Source organism: Leucopleurus acutus, assembly GCF_964270905.1.
Source record: "Leucopleurus acutus genome assembly, chromosome: 17".
NCBI lineage: Eukaryota > Metazoa > Chordata > Mammalia > Artiodactyla > Delphinidae > Leucopleurus > Leucopleurus acutus.
This window is the reverse complement of record NC_139159.1, coordinates 326,957-348,061: the sequence shown is the minus strand read 5'-3', so window position 1 is coordinate 348,061 and position 21,105 is coordinate 326,957. Positions and strand designations below refer to the sequence as shown.

The 21,105-nt window shown below is 41.2% G+C and overlaps 1 protein-coding gene across 2 annotated transcripts in view; it reads right to left on the bottom strand.

The window, feature by feature from the left end:
• The window catches only part of SPIDR (scaffold protein involved in DNA repair), a 348,123-nt gene that overhangs the window by 222,426 nt on the left and 104,592 nt on the right, over positions 1–21,105 (bottom strand). For both annotated transcript variants that reach the window (XM_082858553.1, XM_082858552.1), the window contains exon 6: positions 3,092–3,342. In XM_082858553.1, coding sequence (XP_082714679.1) covers positions 3,092–3,342 — 251 coding nt within the window. The remainder of the gene's footprint in view (positions 1–3,091; positions 3,343–21,105) is intronic.

Genomic DNA, 21,105 nt, shown 5'->3' with positions numbered 1-21,105 from the left:
ACAAATAAGTGGAAAGATATCCCATGTTCATGGACTGGAAGAATTAATACTGTTAAAATGTCCATAATATACAAAGCCGTCTATAGATTCAATGCAATTCCTAGGAAGAGTCCAGTGGAATTTTTAATAGAAGTAGAAAGAAAATCCAAAAATTTGTATGGAACCACAAAAGACCCCAAAGAGCCAAAGAAATCCTGATTAAGAACAAAGTGGGAAGCATCACACTTCCTAATTTCAAGATAAGCTATAAGATAAAGCTACAGTAATCAAAAAAGTATGGTACCAGCATAAAAACAGACACATAGACCAATGGAACAGAAAAGAGAGCCCAGAAATAAATCGATGCATACTCCATCGATTAATATCTGACAAGGGAGCCAAGAACACCCAATTGAGAAAAGACAGTCTCTTCAATAAATGGTGCTGGGAGAACTGGATATTCACATACAAAAGAATGAAACTAGACCCTATCTTACACCATTCACAAAAATTAACTCAAAATGGATTAAAGACTTAAATGTAAGACCTGAAATCATAAAACTCCTAGAAGAAAATCAAGGAAAACAGCTCCATGACATAGGTCTTGGCAATGATTTTTTGGATATGACACCTAAAGCACAAACAACAAAATCAAAAATAAACAAGCAGGGGGCTTCTTCCCTGGTGGCGCAGCGCTTGAGAGTCCGCCTGCCGATGCAAGGGACACGGGTTCATGCCCCGGTCCGGGAAGATCCCACATGCCACAGAGCGGCTGGGCCCATGAGCCATGGCCGCTGGGCCTGCGCGTCCAGAGCCTGTGGTCCGCAACGGGAGAGGCCACAACAGTGAGAGGCCTGCGTACCGCAAAAAAATAATAATAAAAAATAAACAAGTGGAACAACATCAAACTAAAAAGCTTCCGCACAATTAAGTAAGACAAGTAAATGACTGTTCACAATGTATACAAGTCATTATGCTTGAACTTGAACTTACGCAGTGCTCTATGTCAATTAAATCTCAATAAAACTGAAAGAAGATAACACAATATGTATAAAAGGAGATTACTATTACTAAGGATACAGAACTTCCTATGTTTAAAAAGTAATTGGGAGGCAACTTGACACAATAAGACCGACCTACAGAATTGACCACACAAATATAAACTTTTATACACTCCCCCAAAATGTATACATACAAGTATAAAAGCATTTGAGGCCAAACAGCAAAGATGGTGGGGAAACTCCAATTTTTGTTTGGAAGTATGAAAAACTCAAACCCCAAGTAACTGTGAAAAGAACTTGTACAGTCAATGTACAGAGAAAGCAAAAGACGAATAACCTCATCTCCCTAAAAAAAGCCTCATGATATTCCCACCAAGGAAAACCAAACCAAACCATATGATCCCCTCACCCGCCTCCTACCTCAACTCAGGAAATGTCAGCTCTGTTCCTCCAGCTGCTCAATAAGTCACATTCTCAGAGGCTTCCCTGATCCCCTGTTTAAAATAGAAACGTCCTCCCCTTCCTCCTGGCCATCTGTCCCTCTTTTTCTGCTTTTTCTCCGTACAGTTTATTTCCTTTTGACATGACGTCTACTTTACTTCTTGGCTCCTCATCAGCCTTCCCCTCAGGACAGGTAGAGCTTTCACTGCCTTTGTTCACTGCTGTGCCTCCAGGACATGAAACAGTGCTTGGCACACAGCAGGCCCCCAACAGGGTTGGGAACATGACCTTCTCTAGTTGCAAAGGATCAACTTCAACAAAGACATTCGAATCCCTTTAATTTGCTTCCTTTCCTGTTTTCTCCAGAGACTATTACAAACCATCACCATATTCATTTGAGGCTGTAACTTCTTCACTTCGGGCATAAGGCCTTCTGTCTTGTTTTATGTTAAAAAAAACAAAACAAAACCGTGAACAGGCATCAATTGACTCACCATGCTATGTCCATCCCACTAGACTTGGTCACATCCTTTTACTCTCCTCTCCACTCCTTTATTCAAGACAGGCCTCCCTCTCCCACTTCCTTTCCTGGACACTGAGAGTAATTATTCCTAACCTCTCTGCCTCCACTGGGTCTTCCCTATTATTCTCTAAATCCATCTCACCTTTTCTCTGAGATCTCTTTAGACAATGGATCCCAATCAAGCCTGATCAAACTTGCAACCTAAGCTCCCCACCCCTCTCCTGCCTTGAATCCCAGCTTCTAGCAGAGGGGTCACAGCACCATCTCCACAACTCGAGCCCCTCGCCTCCTCCCTGACCAGTCCACCAACACTGTCCGACACTGTCATTGGGCTCTCCTTGGTGTGCATCGTACTTGCCCTCCTTGACGCAGACATACCCTAAACAGATCTAAAACCGTGTTCTTCATCGCCATGTTTACACTTTCTACTACACTCCTTTTTCCTTGAAACTGTCCACTGAGTCTGCTTTTGTGGCACTGTTTCCCACAAGTTCTCCTTCTCACTTTCACTGGGGTTTTGTTTTCACTGTTTTGTTCTAATTTAAAACACAAAGAGATGATGTACAACGCAGGGTTGGGACACGTCCCCCTACATGGCACACCCCAAGCCCCTTCACACGTCTTGCTGGGCCCTCCATGACCTGGCCCCTATGGTTCTTCACACACGCACCAGCCAGTTTCTTGCCCATGAATCTTTGCCCGTAAGTCTTTGCATTTCTAAGTGTTTCCCTGGCCAACCACAATCACAAAAGTGATCTCAATAGTCTATATTTCTATTTCCCTCTTTTAGACATAATTTACTCAAAAACAGGAACAGTCATTTACTTGTCTTAATTGTCTAAGATAGCACTTGGAACACGGGTGCTCAAGAAAATCTGATAAACCCAAACAACCAATCTCCATTAAGGAAAGCAGTCACATAAGCTGGTTATGACTGAAACAGTGAATGCTCAACTTGGATGAACAATTCCATAAACAATCTCCAGAAATTAGGACTCATAACTGCTTATCAGAATTATAATTCTATTCTGTCAATCTTCCTTCCCAAGTAAATAAGTATTTTTAAATGAACATTGTAGGTATTTGGGCTTTTTAAGAAAGAGAAAAACTTTTTTAAAAAAAAGTATTTAAAAAGGTGTAATATAACCTTAAAAGCTTCTTCTTCTTTGCTGAATTTTCTGGAGTCTTGGGAAGCTTTGTCTCTTTCTGAGGTGTATGCAAAATGGCCTCTGTAGATTTTACCCTAGGGTTTATCGGTCTCTCCATAACCTGTCTTCCATCTGATCCGAAATCCATGTGGTATTTGTGAGAGGATTCTGAATCAATGAACAAGACATTCTCCGACTCATCATCTTTTTCACTATCTGATGAATACTCTAAAATTTCTGTAGGATTTGTCTGAAAAAAAAAAAATTAAGAGAAATGCAATTAAATTTGGAGACCTCTTTATTAAAATTCACATTTATACATGCCTAGTATTCTATTCCCTTATGACTATATTAATTGAAATAACTTTGCAGATATAGTATCTGTAGCTTAAATTTCTATTTTGACACAAAATCCAAACTAAGTAAGCCATATACCCAAAGACAAGAGATTAAATCAATTGTAAGCCAGGCACTATCTCACAGAATCCACCAAATTCAGTACAAATATCTCAATCTTCCTTCAACAAACTAAGAGAAATGTGCCGCACATATGTCAGTCTCAAAAACTGAACTCCCAACAGCAACCTGAATCGCCATTAGCCACTGTAATCTAACCCTATTGGAAAGAAGTATTGTTTTGATTGTAACGTGGGGTAACTAATACTCACTATTTGTTAAAAGCCAGCTATGAAGAAAATTGCCTCTTCAGGTGAAAACCACTGAATTTAACCAAGAAGTCTCCAACGATAAAGATGAAAAATGGACTCTTCCCACACAACTCCAATACAATATTATATTTTCAAGAGGCTAATTTGAAATTGCTAATATCAACAGGAACCACTTAAAGAATGAATCGCTGAGTCTTCTTCCTAACATTTCCTATTCTTTCTTTTACTCAAATTTCTGAACTACCAAATAAGAATTTTTTTTGAAAACCAGATTATAAAACAGAAGTCATATCAACAGCCAATCCTGGAGGAAAGAATGAAAACATTCTTCTGTAATGTTTGCTGTCTTTGCCCAGACACATGCTAAAACTTTCAAGTGTGGTAGGTATTTTATTTTCCCATTATTTGGTTTTGCAAGTCAGTCCCGTATTGTTCTAATGTCAGCAACAATTTACCCTTCAACATTCTAATTTTCCAGTATATCAGTAGCCCCTCCTAATTTAATACCTACACTAAATTTTAAATTTACTAAATGTAAATTGTACAGTTAGTTGAATGGATTCTCTACCCGGTCAATTCATGGTGCAGCTATGGGGACCCTCATGAGGCGCCCTTTCTACTGATGGTCAGCATGGACTATGTCACTGGCATTATAGCAGGCACTTGGCTAGAACAAGTGAAGAGGATACAAGTGGGTGAGGGTTATCATTTGTGGGGATATGTGTGTGCATGGGTGTGGGTGTGTGCATGGGTGTGGGTGTGTGCGTGTGTGGAGGTTGGTTAGCACTATGGTTTTCATCATTTCCTAATCTACACACAAGGCAAAAGGTTTACCACATTTGGCCTTTTTTTGAGGATTTTATAGTTAAAACCTTTTTAAGAGCTTAAAAAGGACATCACCCATCCCCACATCTCCTCCAAAAACCAGCTTGGGTAGTCACCTGTTACCAGGCGCATTTAGAATACGAAAAAGTAAATGAAAAAAATTCTCAGAAGAAGAGCTTAGTTCCACTATCCTTTTCACAATCTCAGTTGCATGCCTACATTACTGCATTACTAAAGTGTTTAATTACTAAATACTGCTAACCCATTAATAAGCTCAAGGGTCACGTTTCCCCCCAAACACAGCTTCCGAATAAATATTAACAATAGGCCACAAAAAGAACCAGGGTCGTTTACATTGAAAATTAAGTTCCTCAACACTGAAAAGTTTTATATATTACTTGAGAACTCCAAATTTAATTTCATCTTTTTGTTATGGAATGTCTTTTATTTTAGTACTCTCAAGTTTTGCGCCTCCTGCTAGAGCAGGGCTTCTCAACCTCAGCACTGTTGCCGTTTCACACCAGATAACGTGGGGTTCTGTCCTGTGCATTGTAGGGTGTTTAGCAGCATCCCTGGCCACTACCCACTAGATGTATTAGCACTGCCCCACCAATCATGACTATCAAAAATGTCTCCAGGCATTGCCAAATGTCCTCTGGGGGGGCAAAATCATCCCCAGTTGAGAACCACTGTCCTAGAAAAATGTCAACAAATAACCAGCTACACGTGGCCTGTTCTGGGGACTCACATGCAGAAGCAAAGGGGACACAGGGCTTTGTGGGGATGGGGAGGTCAAAATGAAATAGTCATAAAACAATGTGGTGGAAGTACTGCGATTGAAGTGTTGTTCAGGCTCTACGGGAACAAGAGGAAAACAAAGCCAGGTGGGGCACAGAGAGAAGGGAAGAAGGAAAGAACTACCACCTGAATCAGGATCTGCCACCTAAAGCTGAATGCTAAGTGTAGGTTATTAGGCAGAGAGAGAAGGAAGTACATTCGGGGCTAGGAACAGGAAGACCACAAATATGAGGCCAGAGAGAACAGAGCACATGCAGGAACATCTACAAGCAGCAGAAGAGAGAGGGCTGTTGAACACCTTGCAGACCAGAGCAGGGCATGCAGCTTTATTCTGAGGCACTGGGGGAGCCACGGGCAGTTTTAACAGGGGCTAACCAAGTCACATGTTGATACGGAATGATCATCCAAACAACAATCTGAAGAACTGACTCTACTATGGGCAAGTAGGGAAAGCAGCTAGCTAGAAGGCTCTTCCATAATTAAAGCAAGAGATAAAGAAGATGTGAGGGAAGTGGGAGTAGAGAGAAGTGGACTAGGAAGAACACAAGGAAGGAGATATAACAATACTTAAGGACTCCCAGATGTTAGAAATGAAAGTGAAAGCAGAGTCAAAGGAGACCCCAAGCACCTGGTTTGAGCAACAAGAGAGGTACATTTATCAAGAACGGGAATTCAGGAAATATTATATGTCCAATATATCTGCAGAGGGATAGTTGCTAATACTAAATACGGCTTTGATATGTTAATATTGCAATGCCTATGAAATAGTTGAGGTAAAACTGACCAAGAGGCAGCGGCTCTATGGGTCTGGAGCTTTAAGAAAGGGATATGACACGGAGATACAAGTTCAGGAATCATAAGAACAGAAACAGTGCATGAAGGTATGAGAGTTAGAAAAGACTGTCCGTGGAAATTATGTAAAAGTAAGAAGACAAGGTTCAGGTTGGAACCTTACGAATATCACCAACATTAAACCTGTATTCAGGTGGGAAGAGACAGAAAAGTGGATTGGATTTGAGAAAAAAGAGATTGCACAGACATGACCCCAACATCATCTCAAGCTCAGCCCTGCCCTCAACAGCAGGTTATCTTAAGCAATTTATTTAACTTTCCCATGCCTGTTTCCTCATCTTCAATTTGGAGAAATAATCACATCTAACACATTAAGCATCTGGTAAGTGTTTCAAATTTTGTATTTTTAAATTTTGTATTTATTTTCTGGAAAGTTTTTTTTCTTGATTCCTAAGAGGATCTCTATGTAAAGGACAATGAGGAAGACAACAAATAATGTCTTCAGCAGCCAATCAAAAAGACAACTAATGCCTTAGCCAGCAAAGGAAACCATGTATTCTTCACATAGGCATTTCTAATTTCTAACAGGAAGCAAAAGGCCATAACAAATATCTTTAGCAAAAGAGAGCAAGAGGCAACACTTCAGCATATTTTATTTTAGAACTGCTCCCCCAAGCCTGAAATCCTGATGAACGTGGAGGAACTTTCCTCACATGGACACAGAGAGGAACTACAGCTCACCAGACACTAGCTGTCTTAGCCCCAGCCTGACAGTAAGGAACTCACATTCTTTCACAAAGATGGTGTGCACATGTGCACATGTGTGCATGAATGCTCGTGCATGGTGTGTCTGTGTGCAGGGATGCGGAGGTGCATGTACCTGGGATGAGAGGAGAAGGGAAGAATCAAAGACAGGTCAGAGGAGCCTGCAGGTTCAGAAGCTTCAGTTTACATTTTATCTTTATACTGTAGAATCTGATTAATGAGAAAGGAGGGCTATGAGTTTTGGACCAAGAAAGACTTGGTTCTCAATCACAGTGCAGCTATTTTATTGTTTTGCAGTTGCACAAGTTACTTTACTGGCTCGCCCATCGCTTAGTTAAATGGAAAAATTCTACTAGAAATATTTCAAGAATTAGAGATACTTACTATTTATTATGAAATAATTTAAGTACATGGAAAAGTATAATAAAAAATACATGTTTTCATTACCCAATCACCCTTCACCAAATATTAACACAATACAAATTTTTCTTCAGTTTTTTCAATGATGCGGTTGTAATTTCCTATATCTCTCTTCCTGTTCTAGTTTTCCTCCTTCCTAGAGGTAACTCTCTCCTGAATTTGGCATTTCATTAACATCCTGTTTTTATCCTTTTTCTACCACACACACACACATAAATACTGTATAGTATTATTTTGCAAGCTTTTAAACTTTATATAAATTTTTTTTTTTTTTTGTGGTACGCGGGCCTCTCACTGTTGTGGCCTCTCCTGTTGCAGAGCACAGGCTCCAGATGCGCAGGCTCAGCGGCCATGGCTCATGGGCCCAGCCGCTCCGCAGCATGTGGGATCTTCCCGGACCGGGGCACGAACCTGTGTCCCCTGCATCGGCAGGCGGACTCTCAACCACCGCACCACCAGGGAAGCCCAAAACTTCATATAAAATTTTTAAACAGTATCCTGTGAACACAGTTCTGAATGACCTACTTTTTTATCAATATTATCTTTTTTTTATATTTATCCATGTTCATACATGTTAGCTCTATTTCAGTGTTGCCCAATGAAAGAAAGTTATGTAGTTTTAAAATTTCTAGTAGCCATATTAAGAAAATAAAAAGAAACAGATGAAATTAATATATTATTTAACCAAATGTATCAAAACTATAATCATTTCTCCTTTCTCAGTTGTCACCAGAATCATCTTTAGCAGTCCCTTCACAGCAATCCCGGTTTTTGCTTCTGTGCACCTCAAAACTCTCCCAGCCTCTACCCACAGCTAGTCCCAAAGCCACTTCCACATTTTAAGATATTTGTTACAGCAGCACCACACTTCTCAGCACCACCCTCTGTATTGGTCTGCTCAGGCTGCCATAGCAAAATACAAGAGAGAGAGAGAGAGAAAGACACAGAGAGACAGACGGAGAGGCTGATTTTCTCCTGCTTTCTTTGGAGAGCTAACCAACTGGTGCCCTCTGAAAATTTTCATACACAATTACTTCCTTCAGGTTTACAGCCCATTTACAGAAATAATACAGAAGAGAAAATTAGGATCCTTTGCAGTATAAAAAATACTGCAGTGGTCAAATTCACAGAACCAAAGAGTGACTATGTAGCTATGATCATAATTTGCTAATGTTTAAAACATAACAAAATTATTAGTATTATGACTCTTTTTCTCTCCTCTGACCCAATGAACTTCAGAACTAGGAGTCTCCTGAATTAGTGATTAAGTATCACAAATGACAAGATTAAGACATGAGCGAGTAGTTCCTATGAAATCAGTCAGCAAAGGCAAGGACAACACCCTAACCTGACCACAGCTGAAGTCACCTGCAATCTACCAAACCCATACTGGCTCAGTTTCCACAAGTCAGAAATACCATTGTAGGAGACATCCGTTACAATTTATTTCTGACCCCTCCTTTCAGAGAACAACTGCCTTTCTACCGGGGGACAGCCATCCACCTCCAAGCAGCCACAGGGATGGCCTCCCATGTCTGAACAGTCATGTGTCTACTATGACTGGCCTTAGGTAGGCAACTGACCAGATCTGAGGCAAGCAGATTCTGCAGATCTTGAATTGAGAAATACAGAGTCTGACAGGTAGAAGCTGAGACACACTACTGACAAATCTCTAAAGGAAAGATCCGTGAGTTCCTGCTAGTGAGGTTCCCTGATCTCCCTGCGGCTCAGTTCACCCTTCAGCTTTACCTTAGATTCCACAGGATATACTAGCATAATTCCAAAAAATTTACTTTTCCTCTTAAACTAGCTACGTTTGTTTTCTGTTACTTGCATCTAAGAAAATTAACTATCTGCTAAATATCTCCAAGTACAGAAAATGTTCCATTAAACAAATATGTATTAACTACACACTACATGTAAGGTGTTATGCAAGAGAGAAAGTTTAATGAGACAGAGTTCCATAAAGACCTTGAAATCAAATAAAGAGATATTTCTTAAAAATTCTTAACAGATAAAGATGAGAAAAGAGAAAAGAAAGCACATAAGGCAGCAAAGTACCATGGATATTCAAGATACACAGACAAGTCTAGACAAATGGAAGTTTAGAGTTCATGTTGGGAGGCAAGAGACAATAGCAACATAACCCTACAGATTGGGTGTGTGTGTAGAGAGCACACACGTTCTCTTACAAAAAGATAAATCAGATGACCCATCATCAATGGGAAATAGGTTCTAAATTTATTTCTTGGAATAATGATGAACTGGGGCAAATTCACTCACATCCTTCCAATGTGGCTTCTTGGTACCAGTGACTGCTCTGAGTCAATGATGGAAGTCCATGCCTTCAGACCTGTTTCCATTCCCAGCCCCACTGATGAAGTGCTCTAGCAAATTAAGTTACTATAGCGTTTTAATGTGCTGACAGTAATTCAGCACACTGGCAAGTGTTAATTCATTCCCAGCCTACTACTTTAATAATTATTATTCTAAAACTGTTTGGTAACCAAACAGCACTACTGAAAATACTTCAGATTAAGAATCAGTTGGTTAAAGTAACGCACTAGGAAAGGCCAAATTTCATGACAGTCAAGATAGTGGTGCTACCAATTGAAATAGAGGACACATTCAAGAGCAAAGAACAGCAGAAAGAAGGTAATTCTTTGGAATACATGGAGTTTTAAACGATCACAGGACTAGCACAGACACAGAGAGCCACCTAGCAGGAGGCTGGAAATTCAGCTGCTTGGCAAAGAGGCCACTGGAGAAGAAACAATCCAAGGTATTGACCTGTAAGATGCCTTCATGGAGGACACGCGTGAGGACAAGCTGGCCGCCAGCACTCTAATTTCTGGGCTCCTTGAACCCAGTTAAGGTGCATTTATGACTTCCACCTCATCGTAGACAACCTCCCACAGACTGTATGGTAGGAATCACAATGGCTCCACGACTTCCATTACTTTTAGGGATTCTTTATTTTAATAATCTATAATACCGTGCAGCCAAGATGATAAAAAGACCCCACTGTCCCTCCCTTAAAATCTGCCAGTTATCTGGCAGTGCATAAAACATCTGAGCAATGGGGAGAGCAAGGATAAAATGGGAAGCACACAGCTCACAAGGATAAAATGTGAGCTGTAATCAGCTGGAAAACCAGGAATAAAAAAATTCTACAATTTTCTAAATAGGTGGATATTCAACAATATCACTTTTTCTTTAAAAAATAGATTTTAAATAAGTATCATAAATTTTTAATTTAAAAAATTAATTAGCATCATATTCTATGCAATTCATCTGATACTCTTTAAGCTGAAGTTACTACCTATAATCCCATCTACAAATTTTCTTCATGAAATGGTCAGGAAAGGGTTTTGTAAGTAAAGAGCTACCCCTGAACTGAAGCGTCCTAATTCCTATAAATCAAATCTTTATCTAAATCCATGTATAAACGTCTACATGTGTAGGGTCCTCCTGGATAAAAATTGCATCCACTAACAAAGTTAAGAAGTTAACTGCAAGATTAAGCCGACCCTCTGGGGTAAAGCAAATGAAACCAATCAGCCAGATGAAACACCACTCTAACTTTCAGAAATTAAGGCTTTTAATTCTAAACTTTATAGAAAGGTCACACCAAGAGCAACAGTGGAATATCAATAATAAATGATAACCTCTTCATTTTGAGATGACGCCTCTGTAGCTAAATACTCACCCAGCTGGTAAAACAAAAGGAAGATGGTAACTAAACTAAAATCATTCCTTGAGATAACCAATTACAGGACAGAAAACAGCTCAAACAAAAACACAAGCCTCGAGCCCTGGTCTCAGCCCAGGCAAGAAGGCATCCCCAGTGGGGCCAGGGAAGCACCTTGTGCGCCTGCTAGCCCTGCAAAGTGGCAGAACCACACCCGACAGCACTGCCTCTGCTCTCCGAGGCTTTCCACCCAATTACTGGCCAGCCCAGACCTGCCCTGGGAGGATCAGCGAGGGCCAGGCTATGACCAGTTCACCATGTTTATCCTGGTTCGGCCTCCCTTTCTTCAACTCAGTACAAATGAGAACAGCCAGGGGAATTTTAAGGAAAGAACAAGAGAAGTATAAGGTCCTGCCTGCTGAGAAGCTTTTAAATCTAACAACCACCAGGTTTTTAAGAAGGTTAAACGGTGGGGGCAGGGGCTGCCCTGGTGGCGCAGTGGTTGAGAGTTCACCTGCCGATGCAGGGGACACGGGTTCGTGCCCCGGTCCGGGAAGATCCCACATGCCGCGGAGTGGCTGGGCCCGTGAGCCATGGCCGCTGAGCCTGCGCGTCCGGAGCCTGTGCTCCGCAACGGGAGAGGCCACAACAGTGAGAGGCCCGCCTACCGCAAAAAAAAAAAAAAAAAGGTGGGGGCAACAGCAAATATGCTGAAGAAGGTACGCCATGGCAGCCGTGACAAGTAACAGCGCCAAAACCAAGAGCGCTCTTAAAAATTAAGGGGAATGAAGAGTACTGGTAGCTGATAAGCCAACAAATTTAGTTAGCAAATGCTCTCATTTCCACTCATAATTATAAAATGGAATTCATTCGTTTAACAAAGTAGTTGAATGCTGCTGCGTGTCAATATCAGAAATCATTCTGGGTGCAGTGGATGTACTGGGGACGGGGCTGGGACACCAGAATCCTTATCTGTGTGGTCTTTAAATTCCCGTAGAATCGTAACGCGCACACACACACACACTCACACACACACACTCCGTAATTAACAGTGGGCTGTTCACTGGCTATTTATCAAGAACTACACTGGTTGTGTGAAAAAGGGCAGCAAAACCACCAAGAATGGAAGGAGTGTATCAGAATCCCAGCTCCTAACAGTATTTTATTTTCTTCTGGGATTAAAACTCAATAAAAGCAACAAAATTCTAGACAACAGAGTCTTAAAGTACTGATAGGGGATACACTTTCACTGTTTACTCGGTGAGCTTTTTGTGACTGAAACTTTATCCATGAAAAGCACTGCCAGCTAGTAAGAGGGAAACAAAAGCTACAGATTTTCTCACACATTCAAGAAAAAAAATATTTTCTGAGGTAAACAGGTTTAACAAGCTACACCCATGGTTACACCTCTGTAAACCACTTGGCTTGCCTTCCCCAAACCAAATGTTTCCAACCTCCAATTCCAGCCCAATGAGAACAACAGAACACCGACATGGGTTCACAGAAGCACCATTCCACCTCATCTTACGGGTTCACAGAAGCACCATTCCACCTCATCTTAACGTCCAAAGTGCCTGCTCTGAGGAGCCCAAGGAGGAAATGAGAAACAGCAGGGCAAAGGCCCATCCTAAGACAAAGAGCAAGAAAGAGAAACTGCAGCACTCAAGAAGGAACCTGCGGGGTCAGTCAAAGTTCACTGAGTAGCAGCTGAGCGTGGAGAAGCGCCTGCCTGCAGGCCCAGGTCCAGGAGGGCCCCGCAGCAAAGATCCGCCCAGAACCAGGACCACATGGCCCAGCGGGTGAGTACAGGAGAAGAAAGAAAAGCACCCTTCCTCCAAGGAAGACAGTATATGACTGGAATATGGATGCAGTCTGTGACACAACCTGTCTGACCATTCTCTCTGTTTCAAATATGTTCAGAGAAAGACACAGCCCACGTCTTTCTGCAACACGGCCTTCTGGCAGACCCAGGCAGGGGTGGCACACATATCCCTGGTCAGCTGGAGGCTAAGGGGCATCCAACTCAAACCTACACTCAAAACTGGGGCTTCAAAATTAACAGGGAAGCAAAAAGGACAGCATACTCAAAAAGATTAATCTGTTCATTTGTGCAAACAGAACCAGAGGCAAGACACAGGTTGTTGCTGGTTATGAGTCAGGCTTTGCTTTTATTCAAGGCAAAGAATTAAAATCCTACACAGACTATTAGGTTTAAAATAAGCTATAAGGATATACTGTACAGCACGGGGAATATAGCCAATATTTTATGATAACTATAAATGGAGTATACCGTTTAAAAACTGTGAATCACTACATCGTATACCTGTAACTTATATAATATTGTACAGCAACCACACTTCAATTTAAAAAAACTAAACTAAACTAAAACAAAATAAAATCCCACACAATGCAGAATGGGGGGTGGGGGGGGGGGAGATGGGTTGTAAGAAATGGAGGGAGGATCCTAGAGAAGGTAGAAAGAAGGCTTCAAAGGAAACAAGCCAGGTAAGTGCCCTAAGGAACAAGGGAATAAACAAAAGCAAGAACACTGAAAAGCAACTACACAGCCTCACAGGGCCTAAGGTGTACCTTCCAAACATGGGTTCCAGGAGGTGTTAACAGGCATTCAGAGAAACGGGAGCTCCATAGTCAAATCCATTTGAATAAACATGGTTGAATAAAATTAAGTGCTGAGATTTCTCAGGGGCCTTTAATACATCCTTCCATACTGTGATCTCTAGGAGGAGGCTGTAGTTTTCCATAATTTCTTCTACTTCTATCTTCTAAAATATCATATGCTGAAGAGAGTTTAATATTTTCTTGACAACTCACAATTATTCTCGTGGATAACCATTATTTTGGACTTGGACGTACGCAGTTCTGCATGTGCCAGATGGGCTTCCTTTCCCACCACTTACAAGGCTGCTGGCTGGTCTCAAACCTGTGATGCCCAAGTCTGCTCCTAGCTGCATTTCTGATTGACTATCAAAGTCACACACTCCTTGTTTGCTTTGGGTTTAAACCAGGAAACAGCAAGGCTCGGTGTTGGACAACAGGAGGACTATAAAGATTAATAAAATATAGATTCTGCTCTTTAGACATTTGTATCTAGCTACTTGTTCACAATTCAGTGAAGCCAAAAACACTCACTGTAAAGAAAATCTAAAAGCAATTATTTTAGGGACTTCCCCGGTGGCACAGTGGTTAAGAATCCGCCTACCAATGCAGGGGACACAGGTTCGAGCCCTGGTCCAGGAAGATCCCACATGCTGCAGAGCAACTAGGCCCATGCACCACAACTACTGAGCCTGCGCTCTAGAGCCTGCAAGCCACAACTACTGAGCCCACATGCTGCAACTACTGAAGCCCATGAGCCTAGAGCCCGTGCTCCGCAACAAGAGAAGCCACCACAATGAGAGGCCCGCGCACCGCAACGAAGAGTAGCCCCAACTCGCCACAACTAGAGAAAGCCTGCGCGCAGCAATGAAGACCCAATGCAGCCAAAAATTAATTAATTAAAAGTAATTATTTCAGAGGTTAGCTGAAAAGGTCCCAATCAGACTTCAGGCAGGTAGCATCTGACCACATCTTATATAACATGATGAAAGAGGGCAAACTAGGTAAACTGAAACAGAGGAAGATAAAATGATTTATATGTAGTCGTCCAGAGTCACACAACAAGTTAAGTGAATAATCTCAGGAATCCCCACTATCCACACAGGATTCTAAACACACTACACCAGGCTCTGTCTAGAAAATAACGCCAGCCAAAAGAATAGAGGAAAACATATATACACACACACAGATACACATACATATATATGTCCACATATTTAATTTCAACAGCTACTGAAGTGAAGAAAGGCAAAATGAATTCTCTCTAAAGAAGAAATTTGCCCTGTGTATTTTTCCATAACATGAGGGTCAATAAAGGTGATACAGCAAGCACTTTATATTAATATCAAGGATTTTAAAAGGTGTAATGTTTTATAATGCTCATTTCATCATTATTTCAATAACTAAAAGATAATGTTTAACATACTGTTGGGAATTTTATTGACCACAATGAGCTAAAACAATATTATGGAGATAAGTCAGCTCTGAAAATGATTACTCTTTAACATTCATGCAAGAACATGAACTATGAAAAAGAAGTACCAGGTTGTTTCAGTCTCTAAAAGCTAGAAACAACAAAGTAGTCCACTCTTAAGAAGATACTTGGTTTAAACTGTAAATTCAAACAAAACAATGTTTATCTTGGTGAAGTTTTAAAGACCCATGATACTATAAAGTTATGTTGGGCTTGATTCATGAAGTCATGTAGGTTTTCTTACTTGAAAAATAAAGATAATGCTGACAAAATAATCAATTCACTAAAAGAACATATCTGAAATATAGTTGAACTAGCAGAATATTTTATATATATATGAAACTATATATATAAAACACTGTATAGCAGAACACTGACAACCAGCAAAAGTTTTGTGGATGTTTCTGAACACTTACTATGGAGTGTGCAGGAGTATTAAGTCAGCGGTCGAGCTGAACCAACCACGTGCACTCAGAAGGGCTGCTTTCCTCACTGGCCCTTCACTGGCACCTGAGAACTAATCTCTTGGAATATTCAAATTGGTAGAAGTATTCTGCACACTTAGTACCTTGGCCACACTGTACTATTCTGTGTATAGACAGTCTCTGCAAATCATGTAATTTATGGTGAGCACTGCTTTCCTTCTGAGGGACTGGGTTTGGTCACTACAGCCAGTCACCAAGCATGGTTACCAGCATGACCAAACCCCACCAGGAACCAGTGAGCTTACTACACTCTGCACGCGCTGCTACAGTCACTGCTTGAGGACTAAGCGTGTCCTGTGCAGCCTCTGGGTGAGCACTCTTGGAAGCTCATAGCTGGTTCCCCCAAATGCTCCTGACACACCTTTCCCCTGTGGACTGTGCTTGGGATCATTTGCTGTAATAAACCTTAGCCTCAAGTATAACAACTTCCAAGCCCAATGATTCCTCCCAACAAATCACTAAATCTGGGGATGGTCTTAGGGACTCCAGACACACAGTTTATAGAATTTTATTAATTTTAATACACTTTCCATTATTTGAGTAGATTAAGAGGTACAAACTAGTCTACACAATCCTGGTAATCAGATGTGGCTGGATTTTTTTGTGTTTTTTTTTGGCTGTACTGTGTGGCATGTGGGATCTTAGTTCCCCGACGAGGGATCAAACATGCGTCCTCTGCATTGGAAGGGTGGAGTCTTAACTACTGGACCGCCAGGGAAGTCCCCTGGATATATTTCTTTTAATAATGTATATTCAAGACTTAGAGAACCACCACAGACAACACATAAGCCAGTGAGGGCGGTTGCGTTCCAATCAATCTTCATTTGCAAAGACAGGCAAGGGGCTTGACGTCGCCTGCAAGCTACAGTCTGCCAATCCCATTCCAGAACAACTGAGCTTCAATAAAAATAGTTTTTCTCAATTTCTTTTCTAGGTAAAGACAACCACGGATTTAAAAAATAATAAAACAAAAAGTAAACCAAGGAAAATACCAGAACTCTTTCCTCATCACTCAATGTACCTTAATATGCTATAATAAAAGTAAAACTCAAATCACCTAAATTAGAAGTAGAAATAAATTTTAAAACTCAATTAGTATTTGCTGATACCCACTCTGACCTCAGTATAATACCAAAAGTTATGAAGAGAAAATCCAAGGGTAAGCTGGCTCACTGGCACTGGGCATCCCTAGACTGGCTGACATACCCCTACACTGGGTTTTCTACTGCGTCGTAACAAATCACTACCAACTTAGAGAGTCCAGGAATGGCAGGCTGAGTTCTCTACTCAGAGTTCCCCAAGGGTAAATCAAGATGCTGGCTGGCTGCTTCTCGTATGGAGCTCAGGGTCCTCTTCCCAGCTTGCATGGTTGTGGAAGATTCAGTTCCTTGCAGTTTTTGGACTGAGGACCCTGAATTTTTGCTGGCAGTCAGCTGGGGGCTACTGCCAGCCTACATGACTTTCCACATGGCCTCCCCCATCTTCAGAGCCAGCAACAGATAATCTTTTTCCCGTGGAATCCTCATATAACTTCCTGCAACTGGTTCTTACAATCAGAGTTTAGAACATTTAATTTAGCCAATAACTGGATTCAGTATTGCTCAATGACTATCTCAAAGTATGCCTAACAAAATTAAAGCCCCTAAAAATCACTGAGAGGTTTTGAAATGAGCTTTTTTATAGAAAGGGTCCTACATTAAAAACATTTAATCCAAATTTCTGAGACACTGGACCAGCATTAACATGAACCTTAACCATTCAGGTAATACATGACCTCGAATGAGGTCAAACAAAAAAGCTTTTCTATCGTGTGAAGTTCTTAACCATACTTGTAAGTGCCCCAAATCTATATAAATTCCTTTCTTCATCATCCACAACTTACTGATTTAATGACAACTATCCTAAAAGAAACTAAGCAAAACAAGAAATTTATAACAGCTTGAAAACATAAAACAATTACAGCTATTTTCTTAAAGGCCCCTAAAAAATTTTTTTGTTTGTTTTCTTAATAGCTATTAAGTCTTGATCTATTTTACCAAAGCAAAAAAGAAAGAAAAATATACAACTTCTAAACTAGACAAAGCAAAATAAAGAGAATTACACACCTTGTGAATTTTCTACCAGTTTTAGCTACAAATCCGCCTGACCATATCTATTAAAATTAGGCGTTATCTATTGTTTAAATGGCCTTTCTTGTCTCCTTGATTAAATTAGATACAATGGAAAGCTGAGTTGTCCAGAACAAATCAGAAGATTAAATCTCAGCTAAAAATGAGGACAGCATCTAAAAGTAAACTATCACAAAGAGGCCCAAGGTGGAGACAAACAGGAAAACATCCTCTTTTTGCTGGACAGACATAAAAAGAAGGAAAACAAAAGAGAACTTAGACACTTAGACTTCAAAACTGCACAAACAAGGCAAAATAATTAAATCTAAACAATTCGGAAATATATTCAAAGTGGGCCAATTTATATCTTTTTTTATTTTTTCCTTTCATAATTTTCATATTTTTAGTTGTGGCCTTTTTTTGCTTAGAGAAGTACCTTTAATATTTCTTGTAAAACTGTTTTCGTGGTGCTGAATTCTACTAGCTTTTGCTTGTCTGTAAAACTCTTTGCCTTTCCTTCAAATCTCAATGAAAACCTTGCCGGGTAGAGTACTCTTGGTTGTCAGGTTTCTTCCTTTGATCACTTTGAATGTATGTGCCATTCTCCGCTGGCCTGCAAATTTATGCTGAAACTCAACTTATAATCTTATGGGAGTTCCTTTGTACATACTAGTTACTTTTCACTTGCTGATTTTAATATTCTCTATTTTTTTGTCATTTTAATTGCTACAGGTTATAGTGTGGACCTCTTTGGCTTCATCTTGTTTGGGACTCTGTGCTTCCAGGACCTAGATGTCTCTCTCCTTTCCCAGGTTAGGAGGGTTTTCAGCTACTACTTCTTCAAATAAGTTCTCTCTCTTCTTCTAGAATCCCTAAAATGCAAATGTGTATAATGCAAATGTGTATAATGTTAGTACACGTGATGTTGTTCCAGAGGTCTCTTAAACTATCCTCATTTAAATTTTGTTTTTTCTGTTCAGCTTGAGTGATTTCCATTACTCTGTCTTCCAGTTCACTGATCCATTCCTCTGCATCCTATAATCTACTGTTGATTCCTTCTAGCCTATTTTTTATTTCAGCTATTACATTCTTCAACTCTGCTTGGTTCTCCCTTAAATTTTCTAACTCTTTGTTAAACTCCCTGTGTCCATCCATTCTTCTCCTCAGTTCTGTAAGCATCTTTATAATCATTACCTTGAACTCTTAAGTGGGTAGATTGCTTATCTCCACTTCATTAAGTTCTTCCAAGGTTCCTTCGTTTGGAACATTTTCCTTTGTCTTCTCATTTTGCCTAATTCTCTTTATTTCTTTGTATTAAGTAGAAAGGCTGGTTAGGCTTCCTAATCTTGGATGAGTGGCCTTAGGTTGAACATGTCCTGTGGGGGGGGCCCTGAAGCACACCTCCTCCGGTCACCAGAGCTATATGCTCTAGAGGTGGCCCCTATGTGAGCTGTGTGGGCCCTTCTGTTATGGCAGGTGAATACTGTGGGCACACTGGTAGGTGGAGCTGGTCCCTGGCCCAGCTGGCTGCTAGGTCCTGCACTGGCAGTGGCTGCCAGCATCCTGGTAGCTGGGGCTGGGTGCTGGAATGACTGGCTGCATGGCCTGGGGGGTCCTGGGGCTGCTGCCAGCTCCCTGGTGGGTGGGGTTGGGTCCCAGGTGGCTGACTGCAGGCCCCAGGAGCCCTGGGGCTGCTGCTAGCCCACTAGTGGGTGAGGCCAAGTCCTGGGCTTGCTGGTGGACAGGACTGGGTCCTCATGCAGCTTGCTGATTGGTCCCAGGGCTTGTGCTGACAGGTTCATGGGTAGGTAAGCCTCTGGCACTGATGGGCTAAAGGGAAGATTCCAAAATGGCCCCTGCCAGCACCAAGTGTCCTCATGGGAGAATGCACTCCCAAAAAGGGCTTCCACCAGCATCTATGTTCCCAGGAGGAATCCCAGTTGCCTCCTGCCTCTACAGGAGGCTGTCCAGTATCAGCAAGTGGGTCTGACCCAGGCTCCTTTCAAATTACCGCCCCTGCACTGGGTCTCACAGCACATGAGATTTTGTGTGTGCCCTTAAAGAGCAGAGTCTCTGTTTCCTACAGCCCTCTGGCTCTCCCAAAAGTAAGCCCCACTGTCCCTCAAAGAGAGGCACTCTGGGGACTTGCCTTCTTGGTGCAGGACCCCCAGCTGGGGAGCTCCTTGAGGAGAACCGCTGCAACTGTGATTATCCTCCTGACTGTGGCTGCCCTCCCAGGGCTGTGGGCCTGGACTATACCATGACTCCACCCCTCCTACCAGCCTTATGTAGTTCTCTCTCTATTACCTTTAGCTGTGAAAAGTCTTTTCCACTAGTCTTTAGATGGTCCTCATCGACAGCTGCTCCGTAAACAGTTGTAATGTTGGAGTGCCTGTGGGAGGAGGTGAGCTCAGGATCTTCCTACTCCGCCATCTTGGCCAAACCCTTCAGTCTATGGAATTTTTAACAAACGTGATTTTTTTAATTAAGACTTCTGATTATGAGAAGGTTGTGATCTTTTCATTTATCTTTGAAACAAGCAGCACTATCTGAAACACTACTTGAAATACTCTTTTTCTGATGAGCTGCAGATTTTTAATCAAGTTTTATGATACCATTTCAGGAATACATTCCATAGCAGTGATCTGAATACTGTCATGTTTACCTCCATTTTCCATAGTTAGGTCACTAGAGCTTGATAATTAATGAATAAGTTCTCGAAGACCCTTACTCCAATTCTAGCCATTGTACCTCTTCCTTTTCATCTCCTTTGTGCATAGCATAGTACCTAGCACCAGCTAATAATTTTAGACATTGTGTTAATTCTTTCAAATCACATATGATTTGGAAAATTATTGTTCCTGGCACAAAATGGCTCACTTTTGACACTAAACTCAGTTTAAAAATTTTAATTCACTGTCACATACATACAAAGAAATGCTCTAGGCAATATAGGAAATACAAATGTGAACAAGACATCTTTATATTGATGCAGCAGACAAAAAACTGGCACTTGTATCAGAGAGACCCAGTTGTAAATTCTAGCTTCGGTATCTACTAGTGGTATAACCTAGACATTCTGAGCCTCAATATCTCAAACTATAAAAGAGGAATAATAATACCTACTTCACAATGTTACCTTGAGAATTAAATGAAGAAATATAAAAAGCACTATAAGATTCTTAGGAATAGGGCTTCCCTGGTGGCGCAGTGGTTAAGAATCCGCCTGCCAATGCAGGGGACACGGGTTCGAGCCCTGGTCTGGGAAGATCTCACATGCCGCAGAGCAACTAGGCCCATGCACCATAACTACTGAGTCTGCGCTCTAGAGCCCACGAGCCACAACTACTGAGCCCACGTGCTACAACTAC